The following is a 20,230-nucleotide window of genomic DNA, read 5'->3' on the forward strand; positions in this document are numbered from 1 at the left end:
ATCGATTCCAGTCCCCAACTAGTACGTATTTTATCAACCCCTAAACAATGAACGGTAAACTTGATCTCGGCAGCATTTGAACTCGGAACGTAAAGAGCCAAGAGAAATGTCCCCAAGCACTTTGTCCAGAATGCTAACGATTCTGCCAGCTTGCTACTGTGCTAAAGTTGTAAATAATAGCATGTAGAATATTCAGTTAAAAAAACAAACTCTTGGATGGAAAAAAAAAGTTAGGCTCCCTCCTATATACGAATCCATACCTTCTGTCCAGAAAATATATTTATTTACAGGTTTACTATTAATTTCCGCTCATAGTTACCCCTCTTTACAAATATTTATATTTAAACCAGTAGCTTTACTTTCTGCAGAATGAAATGGATAAATAAATTAGGGATTCGCTTTCATACCGTCATTAAACGTTCTGTTAAGTTAGTGATGAAAGACATTTCTTTATCGATTTTAATAAAAACGAGATTAGTTTGGTCTTCCTCTGGTTCTATTGTCACCAATGAAGAAGAAAGATTTTTCAGACCTGAAACCAACAAAAATGAGAAACAATTCACGAATTAAAAACTTAAATAAAAAGATAATTCTTAATTAAATAATTGAAATAATAAGAATAATTCACGAAATATATTAACTTATTAGCATGCAAATTACTCTATCAAATGTACTGCTTAATTATTCACATTTTTTAATTAATCAGGCGTTATCTCATAGCTTTGGGAGAAAAAAAAATGAAAGAAGACACATACACACAAATGTTACGTGAGCGTCAATATTCTAAAAATAAGAGTTTAAAATTTAATTTCATAAATATTTATACAAGTGTGTGTGCTTGTGGTGTGTGTGTGTGTGAGAGAGAGAGAGAGAGAGAGAGAGAGAGAGTATTTCTTTATTCACCATAAGGTTGAGAAAAAGAGGGGACAAAACAAACGTTGGGGTCAGGGTATCGAATGAGACGAAACGTATGAATAAACAAACAATTAAAATATATACAATTAAATGAGAATGAGTGAATAACAAAAAATGAAGCGGAGGACGCGGTCGACCCCACAAACCACATACTCACACTGAAGACTTTGCTTTCTCCGAGAGAGAGAGAGAGAGAGAGAGAGAGAGAAAGTAAGAGGGAGAGAGAGGTTGAGCGAACAAGAGAGAGATTGTTAAGATAAATATAATTTACGATAAAATTTTAGTTTCACTTTCATCAAAATATCGACGAATTCAGAGTAAAACATCTCCTTACACTTCACCTCATTCAGTATCACTGATTGTAATTCACTCCCGCTCCCTTTGTTGCTTTAGCTTCCCTCCGCCAGTGTGACCATGTGAAGCATATTGCATTTTATTTTATGCAAGATAAGATTAGTTAAGAATTAAGAAAGCAGAATGAACTTTCAAAAGAAAATGACAAGCACAACAAAGTAGAGACGCTGCTACAAGAACGAAGTAGAAACGCTGTTGGATAATTTAGAAAGCTTCAAAACGTTTCATTTGAGTATTATCTTTATATATAAAAGTGAGGTTGTGTGCTGTCTGTCACCTACGATTTAGATTCCTAACTACTCCCACATTTTGCGGTGCAGTTTAACCAAAAGCGGGTATCTTATAGTCGTGATTCATATCGAGCCCTTCTGGGTATTAGCGCGCATCTACGATGATCTCTACGATTAAAAAAAAAATTACCATAAATTTTTCCCATTTTTAATGCTTTTTGGCATATATAAGGGAAGTAACTCTCTAAAATTTATTATTAAATCTCAGAACGTAAAAAGCTACAGTAACCCCCCCCCTTTGTGGTTAGCCATATTGAGATGGTATTATACTTTACATCTCTAAAAATGCTTATATAGTTATTTCCCTTACAAACCCGAGCAACGCCGGGCGATACTGCTAGTTAGATAAATACAAAAAATAAACAGAAGGACTCCAGCTCCTGTCGAGTGATTTAGAAAGTAAATCGTATAAAGTGGAACTAATTTATAGATGGTTATGTTGTTATGTCATCTAATGTGACTCCGCTGAGAAGGCTGTGATGTTATTGTGGTAGGAACCCGGTAAAGAAATACATGGAGCAAAGGTGATAACTTTAAATACGTTTATTGTGGTCACACGTATAGATAGATACACAAGCTGAATGGAAGTGGTTGATGGACTTTTGTTCATATATCTACATGCATCTGCGTGGGTTGTATGTTAGCTGTTAACCCTGGTGAGAAGCTCACGAACAGCGATATGTTAGAACCAGTGCAGTGTGTTGGTGCTGTGTAGATGCTTTTGACGACGTTGGTGAGAAACATCAGTGGTGGCGACGAAGATAGCGGTCGCTGCAATGTGGTCAGTGGGTAAACCTTAGAATGTCTGGAACCAACTGACGTCGAGCCTAGGAAGGGGCGAGCTTTTGTAGCTGATAGTAGGCTCAAATGCCTGTTTGAAGCAGACTATCTCACATGACTTATTTGAAGGCTGCGATTGGTTGGGTTGGATATTGGGGCGTGATAGTGTAAGAGACAAATTGCGTCAATACCCACCAATCGGAGTGGGAGACACAACGGGGGTCCAAAACAGCGACCGAAGGTTAGCTGTTACCTGCTACGTTCGTATGTATGTAATAGAAGAGAGGAAGCTCACTAGAGTTCGCTATAAATTCAACTGCTTCAAACGCTGTTACTCACACACACAAAAAAAAGGTTATATACAAAGACATGTAGCATATTATATATATATATATATGTATACAAAATAAATATAAGAGAGTGGTCACTATATGGCTCACTCTAGCACCAGTTAATCCAAAAGGTTTCAACCACGAAAATACATGTTTCCCATGAAAGTCAGTACGATTGTTAGCTCACACGGACAGGGCAAATAAAAAATAACAAAAATACAGATTATTTTGGGACAATTGTTTCGCTATTAATGAATTAAATGTAATTTTACTTACAAAAAAAATCCATTGTAGCTCGTCAGCCAAACTATCTGGATGAAATCCACTCAATCACAGCCAGATTTTACCATAACGATAAATACGCGTGTGGTTCAATTGATTACATCCGACGTTATAATCAAATGCCCCAACTAACAGCGCGCCAAACTTTCACGGAAAAAAATACAGCATTTAGAAATAATGCAGCATAATTATAATTAATTAATAAGGGTGAGAGAATTAGATACTAATTTAATAGTATATCTATTCAACACCAAGTGCCTAGTGCTCCGAGAAACCTGGATTATTATAATATTTTATAACATATTATAATATTTATACAAAATAAATATAAGAGAGTGGTCACTATATGGCTCACTCTAGCACCAGTTAATCCAAAAGGTTTCAACCACGAAAATACATGTTTCCCATGAAAGTCAGTACGATTGTTAGCTCACACGGACAGGGCAAATAAAAAATAACAAAAATACAGATTATTTTGGGACAATTGTTTCGCTATTAATGAATTAAATGTAATTTTACTTACAAAAAAAATCCATTTGTAGCTCGTCAGCCAAACTATCTGGATGAAATCCACTCAATCACACGCCAGATTTTACCATAACGATAAATACGCGTGTGGTTCAATTGATTACATCCGACGTTATAATTCAAATGCCCCAACTAACAGCGCGCCAAACTTTCACGGAAAACAAATACAGCATTTAGAATAAATGCAGCATAATTATAATTAATTAATAAGGGTGAGAGAATTAGATACTAATTTAATAGTATATCTATTCAACACCAAGTGGCCTAGTGCTCCGAGAAACTGGATTATTATAAGTGACCACTCTCTTATATTTATTTTGTATAAATATTATAATATGTTATAAAATATTATAATAATCCAGGTTTCTCGGAGCACTAGGCCACTTGGTGTTGAATAGATATACTATTAAATTAGTATCTAATTCTCTCACCCTTATTAATTAATTATAATTATGCTGCATTTATTTCTAAATGCTGTATTTGTTTTCCGTGAAAGTTTGGCGCGCTGTTAGTTGGGGCATTTGAATTATAACGTCGGATGTAATCAATTGAACCACACGCGTATTATCGTTATGGTAAAATCTGGCGTGTGTGATTGAGTGGATTTCATCCAGATAGTTTTGGCTGACGAGCTACAAATGGATTTTTTTTGTAAGTAAAATTACATTTAATTCATTAATAGCGAAACAATTGTCCCAAAATAATCTGTATTTTTGTTTTTTTTATTTGCCCTGCCGTGTGTGAGCTAACAATCGTACTGACTTTCATGGGAAACATGTATTTTCGTGGTTGAAACCTTTTGGATAATGGTGCTAGAGTGAGCCATATAGTGACCACTCTCTTATATTTATTTTGTATAAATATTATAATATGTTATAAAATATTATAATAATCCAGGTTTCCGGAGCACTAGGCCACTTGGTGTTGAATAGATATACTATTAAATTAGTATCTAATTCTCTCACCCTTATTAATTAATTATAATTATGCTGCATTTATTTCTAAATGCTGTATTTGTTTTCCGTGAAAGTTTGGCGCGCTGTTAGTTGGGGCATTTGAATTATAACGTGGATGTAATCAATTGAACCACACGCGTATTTATCGTTATGGTAAAATCTGGCGTGTGATTGAGTGGATTTCATCCAGATAGTTTTGGCTGACGAGCTACAAATGGATTTTTTTTGTAAGTAAAATTACATTTAATTCATTAATAGCGAAACAATTGTCCCAAAATAATCTGTATTTTTGTTATTTTTTATTTGCCCTGTCCGTGTGAGCTAACAATCGTACTGACTTTCATGGGAAACATGTATTTTCGTGGTTGAAACCTTTTGGATTAACTGGTGCTAGAGTGAGCCATATAGTGACCACTCTCTTATATTATTTGTATAAATATATAATATGTTATAAAATATTATAATAATCCAGGTTTCTCGGAGCACTAGGCCACTTGGTGTTGAATAGATATACTATTAAATTAGTATCTAATTCTCTCACCCTTATTAATTAATTATAATTATGCTGCATTTATTTCTAAATGCTGTATTTGTTTTCCGTGAAAGTTTGGCGCGCTGTTAGTTGGGGCATTTGAATTATAACGTCGGATGTAATCAATTGAACCACACGCGTATTTATCGTTATGGTAAAATCTGGCGTGTGATTGAGTGGATTTCATCCAGATAGTTTTGGCTGACGAGCTACAAATGGATTTTTTTTGTAAGTAAAATTACATTTAATTCATTAATAGCGAAACAATTGTCCCAAAATAATCTGTATTTTTGTTATTTTTTATTTACCCTGTCCGTGTGAGCTAACAATCGTACTGACTTTCATGGGAAACATGTATTTTCGTGGTTGAAACCTTTTGGATTAACTGGTGCTAGAGTGAGCCATATAGTGACCACTCTCTTATATTTATTTTGTATAAATATTATAATATGTTATAAAATATTATAATAATCCAGGTTTCTCGGAGCACTAGGCCACTTGGTGTTGAATAGATATACTATTAAATTAGTATCTAATTCTCTCACCCTTATTAATTAATTATATATATGTATATATACTGATTTTAAACTTTGGTACTAGGCCAGCAATTTCGGAGAAGACAATAAGTCGATTACGTCGACACCAGTGTGTGGCTCCTACCCCCAAGAATAAAGAAGCAAATGTCAAGGAAATATATTTACCGTTGACCAGTTTTTTTGTTAGAAAATGGTCCTTCCGAATGTTTTCTTCAGCTCCGTCTAAACCATATAAAGCTGCTGCAGCTTCCATACCCAGTTGAGGCATTTCACCCCCGAGGGCTTTACGACATCGTCTGACTCTGGTTATTAAAAAAAAAATAATAATTATATTAATATCTTGATATATGTGTTAAGATGTTCTCGGAGATCACTCGTAAAGCGAAAACCCGTAAAATGCAGTTGGGAAGCAAGCTTCTTTCTACACAGCCACAGCCTAGTGGTTAGGGTGTTATATTTAAAAACATGCTACAAGCTGGTCGTTTAGCTTAATGGTAGAGTATTCGGTTGGAATCTGAGGCGTACGGGTTCGAGTCCCGCAGACGTCTACTGACAGCTTTTTTTTTTTAACCAACGGTGGTGCCCCAGCATGACTACAGCTTTAAAGCTGAAACACTTAAATAACAATACCAATTGATACAAACCTTTTGATGAAAGATTCAGTGCCAGCTACTATGGACCCAAATGGAGCACCAATTCCCTGGAATTAAAATTCAAAGAAAATCCTTTTAAAAAGATCTTAGAGATATAGAAGTAAATAATTAACAGAAGTAAATAATTAATAGACGTAAATAATTAATAGAAGTAAATTATTAATAGAGGTAAATAATTAATGTAATGAATATTTTTGTTAATTTAGAAATGAATTTATGAAAAGAGAGATGCTGTGTTGGGGGTGTCAAAGAATACACCCGACATTTCCTCTGCGTGTCATAAAGGGCGACTGAAAGAGGTCGAGGTAGGGCTTGCACTCCGATCTGGTGAAACCCTTACCAACAACGGCTACCCAAACAAACCCGTTGATTTGAGGGTTGTCCCCCCGAGCGGTGCAAGGGCGGGCAGCGTCCGCCAGGAATAGGGAATCAACAACAAATGGTGGATGCAGCGAGGCGCTGTCATAGGGCATGCCCCCTTATTACTACTACTACTACTACTTGTCTTCCAACTTCAATTGGTGACAATTTGAACTTCCAGAACACCACAGCGTGTTTTTTTTTTAATAACCTCAGTGTTATTTTGTACTAAAATCTATTGACAAGGTTCTTCCATACCATTGTGAAATAGGTTCTCCTGTAAGAGTCCAGTCCTTGGACATTCACCAAAGACATAGAGGCAAGGTTTGATGGCATTTACACCTTCATGTTAGGGGCAATTCCGAATATCGCGTCGAAAAAAGCAGCATCTCATGAAACAAAGACCGTATGGCAGTCTTCTTGCAATCAAGTTTATTATTCGAGAGAGACTCATACGATTTGCAGGACATTGCTGGAGGGTTAAACAACAACTGATTAGTGACACACTAATCCTTGTTGATCTCGCGAATGCTATGATGGGTGGCATAATAAAATCAAATAAATCCGAGAAATATTGACCAGATGATACTCATTTGTTAATATGACATGGTATAGTGGTTATCACGTCTGCTTCACACGCAGAAGATCGTGTGTTCGAAACTCGCTGGAACCCTGCCTTGCCTTGCTTTGTTTTATAGGCGTAGGAGTGTCTGTGTGGTAAGTAGCTTGCTTTCGAACCACATGGTTCCGGGTTCAGTCCCACTGCGTGGCACCTTGGGCAAGTGTCTTCTACTATAGCCTCGGGTCGACCAAAGCTTTGTGAGTGGATTTTGTAGACAGAAACTGAAAGAAGCCTGTTGTATATATGTATATGTGTGTGTGTGTGTGTGTGTGTGTCTGTGTCTGTGTATTTCCCCCCCAAACATCCCTTGAAACCGATGCTGGTATGTTTACGTCCCCGTCACTTAGCGGTTCGGCAAAAGCCTCGGGCCGACCAAAGCCTTGTGAGTGAATTTTGTAGATAGAAACTGAAAGAAGCCTGTTGTATATATGTATATGTGTGTGTGTGTGTGTGTGCGTGCGTGCGTGTCTGTGTGTGTGTATGTGTGTGTGTGTGTGTGTGTGGTGTTTGTGTATGTCCCTCCAAACATCGCTTGAAACCGATGCTGGTGTGTTTACGTCCCCGCCACTTAGCGGTTCGGCAAAAGACACCAATAGAATAAGTACTAGGCTTACAAAGAATAAGTCTTGGGGTTGATTTGCTCGATTAAAGGCGGTGCTCCAGCATAGCCACAGCCAAATGACTGAAACAAGTAAAAGAGTAAAAAGAGTAGAGAATGTCAGACTATGAACTGAAAGATCTTGGTAGTGAACACAAAAACCCAACACACTGGCCGGCGCAGGACACGAAACCACAACGGAAAGATCATAGTTGCAACACCTTAATACATTTCCTAATTAACTATACACATTAACCCCGCTACTATGCGTGTGGCCTTGTAGTTAGGCTGTTGCATTCACAATCACTAAATCGTGGGTTCGATTCCCAGACGGGGCGGCGCGTTGTGTTTTTGAGCAAAATATTTAATTTCATGTTGTTCCAGACCACTTCGATCAATGGTAAATGCTCTCCTAGCCAGTGCAATGACGTCATTTGAAGACTAAAACAATACAAAATTGTATTGTAATCAGTGATGTGTAACAACGTCTGACAGATTAGTCGGTCATGTGATCACATGGTCACGTGATTAAGCTCAACACAAGGTTGAGTCCTTGTTGCAGTATAGTACCTTGTATGTCTCAAAGTCCAAGACTTTGAGTCACTTTTCCCAGAGGTAAAAAAAGGGTTGGCAGAGGGCTAAAACCCCTACACAGGAAAAAGTCAATGAAGCAATGATACCAATACAAAATCAACAAGATCTGGGAGAGTATGGCCCTCGGGGAAGCGTACGAGAGTAACTCTCACACTGGGGTATGCGTCTGCCCAGAGAACAGTGGAGAAAAGCCATTGACGGCCAATGCGAAGTAAGAGACCTTTAACCATAATATCATAAAAAATACCCCTTACCTTATTAAGACAAAAAGTGACAGAATCACAGAATTTTGTTATCTCTGAAACAGGAACACCAAGTCCAACGGCTGCATTCAAAATACGTGCGCCATCCACGTGAACCTTTATATCATTTTCTTGGGCTAGATTGTACAACTGCAAAAATAAAAAATATTATTTAATCAGTAACAATGTGTTACACGGTTTTTGTCCTTGGGCAGCAACTATTATTTTCTATTTGCTTGCCTCTAGAAATTATGACCTTGCTTTCAAACTTTCAGAAATTATTCCAGGTTGTTCCAGCGGTACAACCTGGAATTGTATTGTCTTGTATTGTCTTGTATTGTCTTGTATTGTCTTGCTGCTGTGGAGGCGCGTGGCTTAGTGGTTAGGGTGTCAGCATCATGATCGCAAGATTGTGGCTTCGATTCTTGGACCGGGCGACGCGTTGTGTTCTTGGGCAAAACACTTCAATTTCACGTTGCTCCAGTCCACTCAGCTGGCAAAAATGAGTAACGCTGCAATGGACTGGCGGCCCATCCAGCTTCGGAACACACACACCATGGAAACCAGGAAACCGGGCCCATGAGCCTGGTTCGGCTTTAAAAGGGCGCATTTATTTATTTATTTATTGTCTTGCTGCAGAAGAGCCTGCTTTCTGTTAACCAATGCCGTGCATTTATGCCGCACAATGGCACACATCCGTAAGATGCCGAACTCACCTCATACTCTCTGAGTGCTACTCGCCAGATTTGCCTCGATGGCTTAGGACACGACCTCAGAATCCACGGTTACCTGATCATCAAACTACTTGACCTCCTACGGTCAGGTGATATACACGTCGCACACTTGCACGTGTGAAAATATTTGTTTCAAATGGTGGCACATGGCCAGAAAATACAGATGAGGGGTTAGGTCGATTACATCGACCCCTGTGTTTCACTGGAACTTATTTTATCGACCACGAAAAGATAAAAGGCAATGTCGAACTCGGTAGAATTTGAACCCGGAATATAAAGTCGGACGAAATAACGCTATGCATTTTTCCTGGTGTGCTAACGATCTTACTAGTTGGCTGTCCTCACGTATGCAAATATTGCAAAGCTTTTGAGTCGCCTCAATATTACATCACTTCATTATGCATTGATAATCATACCAAATCATTATGCGTTGATATCAAATAAATTTTCTTTACTACCCACAAGGGGCTAAACATAGAGGGGACAAACAAGGACAGACAAAGGGATTAAGTCGATTACATCGACCCCAGTGCGAAACTGGTACTTTATTTATCGACCCCGAAAGGATGAAAGGTAAAGTCAACCTCGGCGGAATTTGAACTCAGAACGTAACGACAGACGAAATACCTATTTCTTTATTACCCACAAGGGGCTAAATACAGAGGGGACAAACAAGGACAGACACACGGATTAAGTCGATTACATCGACCCCAGTGCGTAATTGGTACTTATTTAATCGACCCCGAAAGGATGAAAGGCAAAGTCGACCACGGCGGAATTTGAACTCAGAACGTAGCGGCAGACGAAATACGGCTACGCATTTCGCCCGGCGCGCTAACAATTCTGCTATATCACTGCCTTCTATTGATATCCAATAAATCACTCCAACAGGCCCCGATATTCAATGGTCATACTCCGATCTTATGATACCAGTTGCCACAATGTTTCAATATCGAGTGAACCAATCACAGTACCTTGACAGGCACAGGTGTGGTTCCGTGGTTAAAACGTTTCAGGTTCAGTCCCGCTGCGCAACATCTTGGAACAGTATCTACTATATCTCAGGGCTGACAAAATCTTTTAGTGTTGGTAGATAGAAACTGGAAGGAACCAGTCGTATATTGAATGTATGTATGTACGTATGAGTGTGTGTGTGTGTGTGTGTGTGTGTGTGTGTGTGTGTGTGTGTGTGTGCGTACTCTTGTCTAGACATCATATGATGGCTGTAAATGAGTACCATCGTCATACAAGCGTTCATTTATAATCTTCCGTGAAAAAAAAAAACATGTCTAGCTTCGCTGTTGGAAAATATTACCTTATTTGGAAAACATCCGGTCATAGAAAATCCATCTCAACAAATTTCGTCTGACTCATGCTAGCAATGAAAAGTGGACGTTTAATGATCATGATGATGATGGTGGTGGTGGCGACAACGGTGATGATGATGATGACAATGATGTTGATGACAATGATGTTGATGACAACAATGATGATGATGACAACGATGATGATGATAATGATGGTGACGACGACGACGACGACGATAAAGGATGATAGCAGTAGGGCTGACCATCGCAAAAGACCTTCTTACCTTTTGTAAAAAGTCCAACGGTAAAATACTCCCAGCGCATAAAGTATGAGTGTTTTCTAGGCAGATAACTTTGGTTCTACATACATCATTTCCGTCTGATGTTGATATTGTCTCGGCTAATGTGGTTAAATCGTGAGTTCCATCTTTTAGAGTGGGGACGCTTCTTGGAAAAACTCCAGCCAACTGTGAAAAAAGATTCATCACAATGCCATGATTCTAAAAGTGAACGATTTTACTCATACACACATCTACATACACACTTAAATATAACGTGAATGAATAAGATTATACTTACATGGAAACGAATTTACGTAAATACGTGAGGTTTCCAGGAGTATGGTTTTCTGTAACCCACATTTTTGGGGGCTGCCAGGAGCTCACTCTACGTATTTGCATGCTCTTTTGAAAAATTGATGTAACAATTGTATTCTATTGATCTGAAGAGCAAGCCTTCTATGTCTGCATTGGATTGTATAATGTACAACAGCACTATGCAAATTATAACACACACACTTGTACAGACAATGGGATATTTTTGTAAGTGTCTCATTTATAACTACATATTAACCTATCACACATGGCTAATATGAACATAATGAATCACCCATATCTGCATGGCCGAAACAGCTGTAAGATGTAGTTTATATTTATATTTGTATTTATTTATATTCACTTATACATACTGTACTTACTGTATCATATTACTCTTTCATGTACATTGTTTTGTCCTATATTATTATGTTTGACCGAAATGTTCATATGTAATGGTTTAATAAATTATGTGATTGGGCATTATCTGGTAGTTGATGATTGATTAAGGTGTATTTCTCCATTTTCTTATTTTGTATTATTAATTTGTGGTAAAGCATTTTACCTTTGCCCATATAATACAGTAAATGAATTAACTGCATCGCAGTTCTTAACATTTATGTATTAACTTTGTTGGGTGCTTCACCAGCAGTATATTGGATATATGTTATCCAATGGAGGGTTGCACTTACAACCCCTATCTTAATTTGTATATATATATATATATATGTATATATATATATATATATATATAAAAGATATATTGCTAGGGGAGATAATTGTTCACTCATTCATTTTGCAGTAAAGGGGAGGTAAATCTGTAATTTAAATTATTTTTGTTTTTTGTGTTCTCTATTTTATTATGGCTTACATCTTGCATTAGATGGGGTAAATCCTTTATCTTTAGTATGGGTTCATTTATGTAACTAGATGCTCAAGGAAATTCGATCCGCAAGAGATGTATGGTCCATAGACAACAAATTTCCTCCCCACGATATCGCCAAATATATCTCACTCAACACATTGACGAATATGCAGGACGATTACATCCACAAATCGTAATTTTCAACTTGCTCTCTGGACCTCAACACAAGTAAGACTGAATAAAGAAGTCTCATCTATCTAAAAATATAAACCAGAATTAAATAAAGGACGTACTCCATCTAATATAAGATATCAATCATAATAAAATAGAGAATACAAAAACAAAAACAAACATAAATATTACAGATTTACCTCCCCTTTACTGCAAATTGAATGAGTGAACAATTATCTCCCCTAGCAATGCGAAACCAGTCCTTACTTCAATTACGTTGAAAGAACAAAACCTAGTTTTGTACAAAATTGTATATATCTAATATCATGGCTGTGATATAATCTTAAATCCTGTAAAACATACCTTCTGTGATTTTTCTATATATATCCACCACGTATCTTTCCCCAGTAAAATATTTTCTACCTTATACATGATGGCCGTCCACTCGTGACCGAGGAAGACCATTGCCGACCTTCAGGAACATTGTGCGCTCTAGGACTAACTTATATTTTGCATTTGCGGCTCCGTTGGTGGCTAATTAGCCCTGCTCTTGACAAGCATACACAACTGCAAACATTGCAGACCAAGCTTTCCCCATTCACTATACGAGCCGTGCGCTTTCGCACAGCTCGCCTAAGTTCTTCATGCTGGATACGCGCTCTCTCAAAAATGTCGATCCCCTCCTTAACCTGCTTCCTCCATCTGTGGTGATGACAGGCATTGTTCTCCCAGTCAGTGTCCTGCATATCAAAGGCCTTTAACGAGGACTTGACACAGTCCTTAAATCGCAGCCTTGGTTTTCGCCGGAGTCTCCTTCCATTCACAAGTTCTTCATAGAGCATCTGCTTAGGAATCTTTCTACCTTATACATACATACATACATACATACACACACACACACGCGCGCGCACACACACACACACACACACCACACACACACACACACACACACACACACACACAATATATAGCTCTGGAATTTTAATTTTTCTATTGAAATTGTTGCTGAATTCTTGCACAAAGGGAAATACTTGTGCTACTTACGAAATACATATTCCAATCCCTAAGAATAACATGCTCTCTCCCTCCCTCTCTCTCTCTCTCTCTCTCTCTCTCATACACACATACACACACAGGCATATACATATATACATATAATGCATATAAAAGTAGTGAGAAGATTAGCAACCTACCTGAGCAACGTGGCCTTGTTCAGCTAAATATAAATGAGACTTATCCCCCATCAGAACCTCGAGTCCTCTCTCCTGACAGTGGCTCATAACTGTAAAAAGGATTTAAAAGAAATTAAATGCTTTATGTTAAGAAAGCCTTTATAAAGAACAATAATCGTTTCATTTTCTTCCAAGTCATCTTCAGTCTGTATGTTGCCTAACTATTAATGTAACCACATCAAATATCCTGCATGTTTCACCCGTTATTTTACATATCTATCTATATATATAAAGCTGAAGTTGTCTGTGAATGGCGGGTTTGGTAGCCTTCAACGAACACTATCTCCTCCGAGACCCTGCGGCGCAAGTTGACCAAAACTGAGAGTATGATAGAAGAAGGTTTGCTCTTCATTCCGTAGAAGAAAAAAATCAAATCGGACCATGTTAAGACCAAAAATTATTTACATCAAAAAGGTGCTTTTTTTCTATGAAAATCCCTATTTTTTACGAGCTTTTGACTGCTGTGTCGCCATTTTTCGGTATATTTCAACCAGAAAAATTTTCACTTAAAGAGAATAACAAGCTACATAATGCAAAAGTTTTACTTTTCAAAAATTCCAATTCTAAAGGGTAGAAACAAACCCGAGCAACGCCGGGCGATACCGCTAGTATTATGATAAATAGATGAGAATATTCTCTGGTACCCTCGGGTACCTCTCTATCTCACTTCTAGTTACTCTCACCTACCCTTGCATAATGTGGGGGTAACAACATATCTTCTCTATAGCAGGACAGCTGTGCTTGTCCCTTCATCATACTTTAGCCTACAACACCTGGTATAAAGCCACCGCCTCGTCTTCTCTTTGATTGACTCTCCATTCGGTTGAGGGGGCCATCTCTGTCTACTTTTTTATTCATTGTTTTGCAAGCTACTTGGTGATTTCACTAATGCTGGTCGCGGGGGAAAAAAGCACTCCGGCTATAAACGATGGCGAAAGGTCACATTGATAGCAAAAAGAAAAGAACAAAAACAGGTAAAAGAAAACGAAAACAAAACAATCAAATAAAACATTATGTAATAACTTACTGCTTAATAAATTTGCCATGGTCCCTGTAGAAACAAGCAAGGCCTTTTCTTTGCCAAGAAGTTTTGCACATTTTGCTTCTAAAGCTGAAATTTTAAAGAAGAATAAATAAATAGTTTTTAGTTTGTTTAACAGTTACTAAGACGACATCAAGGTACCATCTTCACACACGCATGCATGACGCACGCACACACAGCCACATACATACACAGATAAATAGATAGAGAGAGAGGGGGGGGACAAGAGAGAGTGAGAGAATTATATATAAAACTAGAAACATGTATGTGGTGGTGGTGATATACTGTTGAAGCTTTATAAAAAATATTAAAAAAACAATTAATAACTAAAATTTTTACCTAGAACCATCGGATCTTCTCCTACATCAGCATTGGCCATGGCTTCTCTCATGGCCTTGGAAGGTTTTGAGAATATATCACTTATCATATCCACAAATTTTGGGGCCATCACGATTGCAATATCTTGAGTTTTAGAAATAAAAATAAAATATATAAAATGTTAAAACATTATAAAAAGACAATAAAGATGGCAAGAAACATTTTAACTCTTTAGCATTGAGATTACTCTGTCAAATGTAATGATTATTTATTCACATTGTTTTGAATTAGTTGTGCATTATCTTGTGGCTTTGAGATTTCGATGATATGTGAATGTGATACTGATGAGAGAGCAATAACTTTTGAAATATATATGTTAGGTGCAAGCATAGCTGTGTGGTAGGAAGTTTGCTTCCCAAGCGCATGGCTTCGGCTCAGTCCCATCGCATGTCACCTCAGGCAAGTGTCCTCCTCTGTAGCTCTGTAGCCACAGGCTGACCAAAGCCTTGTGAGTGGATTTGGTTTTCGGAAACTGAAAGAAGCCCGTCGTATGTGTGAGAGTGCACGCGCGCGTTTGTTTGCGTGTGTATGTTTCTGTGTGCGTGTGTGTCTTTGTGTCTGTGTTTGCTGCCGACTTGACAACCGGAGTTGGTTTGTTTACGTCCCCAAAACTTAACGGTTCGGCAAAAGAGACTGATAGAATAAGTAACAGGCTTAAAAAAGTAAGTATTGGGTTAAAAAAAAGTTCTTCAAGGCGGTGCCCCAGCATGGCCGTATTCTAATGACTGATACAAGTAAAAGATAAAAGATTAAAGACTCATGAGTGTGTGTGTGTGTGTGTGTGTGTGTGTATGTCTGTAGCACACACACACACACACACACATGTAATACATGAAGTGGACGCCAAATTAAGCAGTGACTTTATCAGATATATTGCATCATTCAAGGAATCGTTATCTTGGTGATTCCTTTACCATTATGGGCTAAACCTGACAAAGCATTGTACAAATTTTCTAAGATTTTCACAAATCTGTATACAGCTATTAAGTTCACAAGAGAGGCAAATACGCACGGATTAGCATTTCTGGATATCTTAATAATTACAAAACCATTGAAATGTGTTGGAGGTGGGGACACAAATACAGATACACAAACATACACACATACACACATATATATTCATACGACGGGCTTCTTTCAGTTTCCGTTTACCAAATCCACTCACAAGGCTTCGGTCGGCCCGAGGCTATAGAAGACACTTGCCCAAGGTGCCACGGACTGAACCCAGAACCATGTGTTGGTAAGCAAGCTACTTACCACACAGCCACTTCTACGCCTATACATATATATTATATATATATAATATATATTATATATATATATATATATATATATATATATATATATATGAGAATTCACAAAAAAAAAGAAAACAAAAGACGAAGACAAGTGGTGTAGACAACAGGCATATGCATTAGTATAACGCTCGGGAGGTGAAAAAGTCTTTAACGTTTCGAGCCTACGCTCTTCCACAGAAAGGAACATATATTTATATACGTATGTGTGTGTGTGTATACAGTTGACGTCATAAGAATTTTAAAACTTCAAGGTGACGAGCTGGCAGAAACGTTAGCACGCCGGGCAAAATGCGTAGCCGTACTTCGTCTACCGTTACGTTCAGAGTTCAAATTCCGCCGAGGTCTACTTTGCCTTTCATCCTTTCGGGGTCGATAAATTAAGTACCAGTTACGCACTGGGGTCGATGTAATCGACTTAATCCGTTTGTCTGTCCTTGTTTGTTCTCTCTGTGTTTAGCTCCTTGTGGGTGGTAAAGAAATAAGTATTTGGATTCTTTACACTCTGAGTTCAAATTCCGCCGACCCTTTCAGGGTCGATAAATTAAGTAACAGTTGCATACTGGGGGGCCTTCTAATCGACTAGCCACCACCCCTACAATTTCAGGCCTTGTGCCCAGAGTAGAAATGAATTAAAAAAACTTCAAGTGAACATGAGATAATTCTGTTTTGGAACGTTGGATCCTGAAGCAGATAAACTATAAACTTCGGTTTTAGATTTTGTCACAAGGCCAGCAATTTCGGAGGAGGCGAATAAGTCGGTTACATCGACCTCATTGCTTAACTATTACTTATTTTATCGACCCCCGAATAGAGCAAACTAATTCTTCGAACTTCTCTATCCGTCTTAGAAACCGTTTTCTTATCAGCTACAGCTGCATGTTGCTGATGCTATAAGAATTTTATAAACCTCAAAATATCAGGAAATAATTCTTATTTGGAACGTTGGATCTTGAAGCAGGTAAGCAATAGATAGTAGCATGTAATAGAGAAATTCGAAGGATTGCTTTGCTGCGATGGTAGAATGCTTCTCATACTTACAAAAGATATGGGTTGAAGTTTGATGAGCAACTTTCGACTTTTGATGTTTACACGCTTTTATCTATAGCTTATCTACTTTGAGATCAACGTTCCAAACAAGAAAAAAAGGAAAAAAAATGTATGTGTATGTAGGCGTAGAAGTGGATGTGTGGTAAGTAGCTTGCTTACAAACCACATGGTTTCGGGTTCAGTCCCACTGCGTGGCACCTTGGGCAAGTGTCTTCTACTATAGCCTCGGGCCGACCAAAGCCTTGTGAGTGGATTTGGTAGACGGAAACTGAAAGAAGCTCGTCGTATATATGCATATATATATATATGTGCGTGTTTGTGTGTCTGTGTTTGTCCCCCCAACATCGCTAGACAACCGATGCTGGTGTGTTTACGTCCCCGTAACTTAGCGGTTCGGCAAAAGAGACCGATAGAATAAGTACTAGGCTTGCAAAGAATAAGTCCTGGGGTCGATTTGCTCGACAAAAGGCGGTGCTCCAGCATGGCCACAATCAAATGACTGAAACAAGTAAAAGAGTAAAAGAGGGTATATACGTACACACACATATATAATATAATATAATATAATATACTATTATATCATATTAGAGGAAAAATCAAAACTAATATATATATATATATATATGCTATAACGGAACTCTAACACGGATCTCCGGATCCGGCTTTAGCTGTGATCATGGAACCTAACGGCCGACCAACTATAGCACTTACCCAGTTTAGATCACAAGTGAGCTCATATGCACACACACACACACACTCTCTCTCTCTCTCTCTCTCTCTCAATGTATATGATTGATTGATTGATTGATTGATTCCAGTTTCAGCTTATGAGCTGTGGCCATGCTGGGCACCGCCATTTGGTGTTGCTACTTGGTTTCACTTCATGGAGGCTTTCTAGCAACTGCTATTTGGTGCATGAGAGAGTTCGATGCAGCTGCCCTCATCTGCCCCTCCTGTCGTGAAGTTGGTTCATCTGGGACACCTGACAGGAAGAGATCCAGCTCCATTTTAAGACATCTGTATCCACCCCATGCAGGTCTCTCAGGTTCATCGGGAGGATATTGAAGAGCTGTGGGCCTCGGAAGCCAGGCTATCACAGAATCTTGTCCTACATCTTGATGGCAAGTTTGGAGTCCTAGGCACCACGCAGTGGCGCCCAGTTCTGGCGTTTGCGTAACTCTCGATGCCAAAGTTCAGGACACTTCCCTCCAGGATCTTCCAGATGTATATTATGGCATATCTTTCCCGCCTACGCTCCAGGGAATATAATTTTAATCTCTTGAGTCTTTCCCAGTAGCTTACATTCTGCATAGAGGCTATCTTCTTCGTGTAGCTTCGTTGGATCGCCTCAAGTTCTGTGATCAACTTGACACTGGATGGTGACCATAGCTGAGAGCATAGTCAAAGTGACTTAGGACAAGTGTCTTCCAGAGGACCATCATGGTTTCTTGTTCTCTGTTCTAAAGGTTCTAAGAATCCATCCAGCCAGCCGTCTGCATTTCATTGTCAGTTTAGCAACATGTACATGAAAGGTCGCGTCATCACTCATGTGAATACCAGGTCACGCACTGATTGTGCTCTGGATTGCATCCCTCCGGGTCCAGTGTATTCCTTGGGTATGCATTCAGTTTTGCATGCTGATAGTATAAAGCTTGAAACTTTTCAGCATTGAACTGCATGCTATTCTTTTCAGCCCACTTGTATATTTCGTCCAGCTCATATTGCAGGTGCCTAGTGTCTTCAGGGTTCTGTATTGCCTGTGAAACTTTTGTATCATCTGCATAACTTGTGATCGTGGCTCTCCGCGTGGCTGAGGGCATGTCTGAGAGGGCCATTATGAACAGTAGTGGTCCCAAAACAGTGCCCTGTGGAACACCGCTCACTATTTGCGTGCTAATGGCTACTACCACCTGACTTCTATTCTTCAGAAAGTCGTGAAGCCATTCTCCTAGTTTTCCAACTATGCCAAGATCACGCAGTTTGTGACATATCATTCCATGATCGACTTTATCGAAGGCCTTTGCGAAGTCGAGATATATGACTTCCACATTTGAGTGGTTGAGCAGTTGTTTCAGCACCCAGTCATATATATATTTGTTGAAATGGAAAGATGAATTATCTTGTTACGGATTATTCAAAAGTTTAACCGATACCTGGGTAGCAAAAATCACAGCAGAAAAAACCGGTTGGAGATAAGACCATGGTGTTGCAACCGTGCGTTGGTGCGGATAATTGAAGTTTAATATAATTAGTGAATGGAAAAAATGGAGTTGAACGAAGATTGTACAGAATTCCTTTTATTACATTCTACACATGTTTCAAAGGCCACAATTTTCCAAATTCTGATTAAATAAGGATACCATATTGCAGCTTTGTTTTGTTCTGACAACGTAATTCCTGGTTTTTCCTGAAGAGAAAGCTGCAATATGGTATCCTTATTTAATCAGAATTTGGAAAATTGTGGCCTTTGAAACATATGTAGAATGTAATAAAAGGAATTCTGTACAATCTTCGTTCAACTCCATTTCTTCCATTCACTAATTATATATATATATTATATATATATATATATATATATATATTATATATATATAACAATAATTAAGGGTTTAGCAACAAGTTGCTTAACCACATTTTTTGCCTATGTGAGGTACAGAGAGGGTTGTCTGTGGAGTTAGATTTTGTAGTGAAAAAAATAACGGTCTTTTGACTGCTGTTTCTAAATTTTTCGGAATGTGGTTAAACAACTCGTTGCTAAACCTTAATTATTGTTATAATTATATATGAAACTTCTTGTATAAGTTTTTACCGAATATGGTTCTTTTCCATATTGAAACTATTTTTGGAAATTTGTTAATTATAAATTAATAATTGTTTACCCTATATATATATATATATATATATATATATATATATATATATATATGCATGATATATAAACAACACTTTACTGTCCCTGGTAAACAAATCGCATTCATTCATAGACTGC

The 20,230-nt window shown here is 38.1% G+C and overlaps 1 protein-coding gene across 1 annotated transcript in view; it reads right to left on the reverse strand.

The window, feature by feature from the left end:
- The window catches only part of LOC115223320 (probable low-specificity L-threonine aldolase 2), a 17,691-nt gene extending 425 nt beyond the window's left edge, over positions 1-17,266 (reverse strand). The window contains exons 1-9 of the mRNA XM_036512211.1: positions 17,233-17,266; positions 14,858-14,980; positions 14,504-14,587; positions 13,438-13,526; positions 10,900-11,082; positions 8,587-8,724; positions 6,150-6,205; positions 5,671-5,807; positions 408-532 (exon numbers count right to left, since the gene is read on the reverse strand). Coding sequence (XP_036368104.1) covers positions 408-532; positions 5,671-5,807; positions 6,150-6,205; positions 8,587-8,724; positions 10,900-11,082; positions 13,438-13,526; positions 14,504-14,587; positions 14,858-14,966 — 921 coding nt within the window. The 5' untranslated portion in view covers positions 14,967-14,980; positions 17,233-17,266. The remainder of the gene's footprint in view (positions 1-407; positions 533-5,670; positions 5,808-6,149; positions 6,206-8,586; positions 8,725-10,899; positions 11,083-13,437; positions 13,527-14,503; positions 14,588-14,857; positions 14,981-17,232) is intronic.
- Positions 17,267-20,230: the final 2,964 nt, after the last annotated feature.

The sequence above is a fragment of the Octopus sinensis genome, linkage group LG22 (genome assembly GCF_006345805.1).
Source record: "Octopus sinensis linkage group LG22, ASM634580v1, whole genome shotgun sequence".
Taxonomy (NCBI): Eukaryota; Metazoa; Mollusca; class Cephalopoda; order Octopoda; family Octopodidae; genus Octopus; species Octopus sinensis.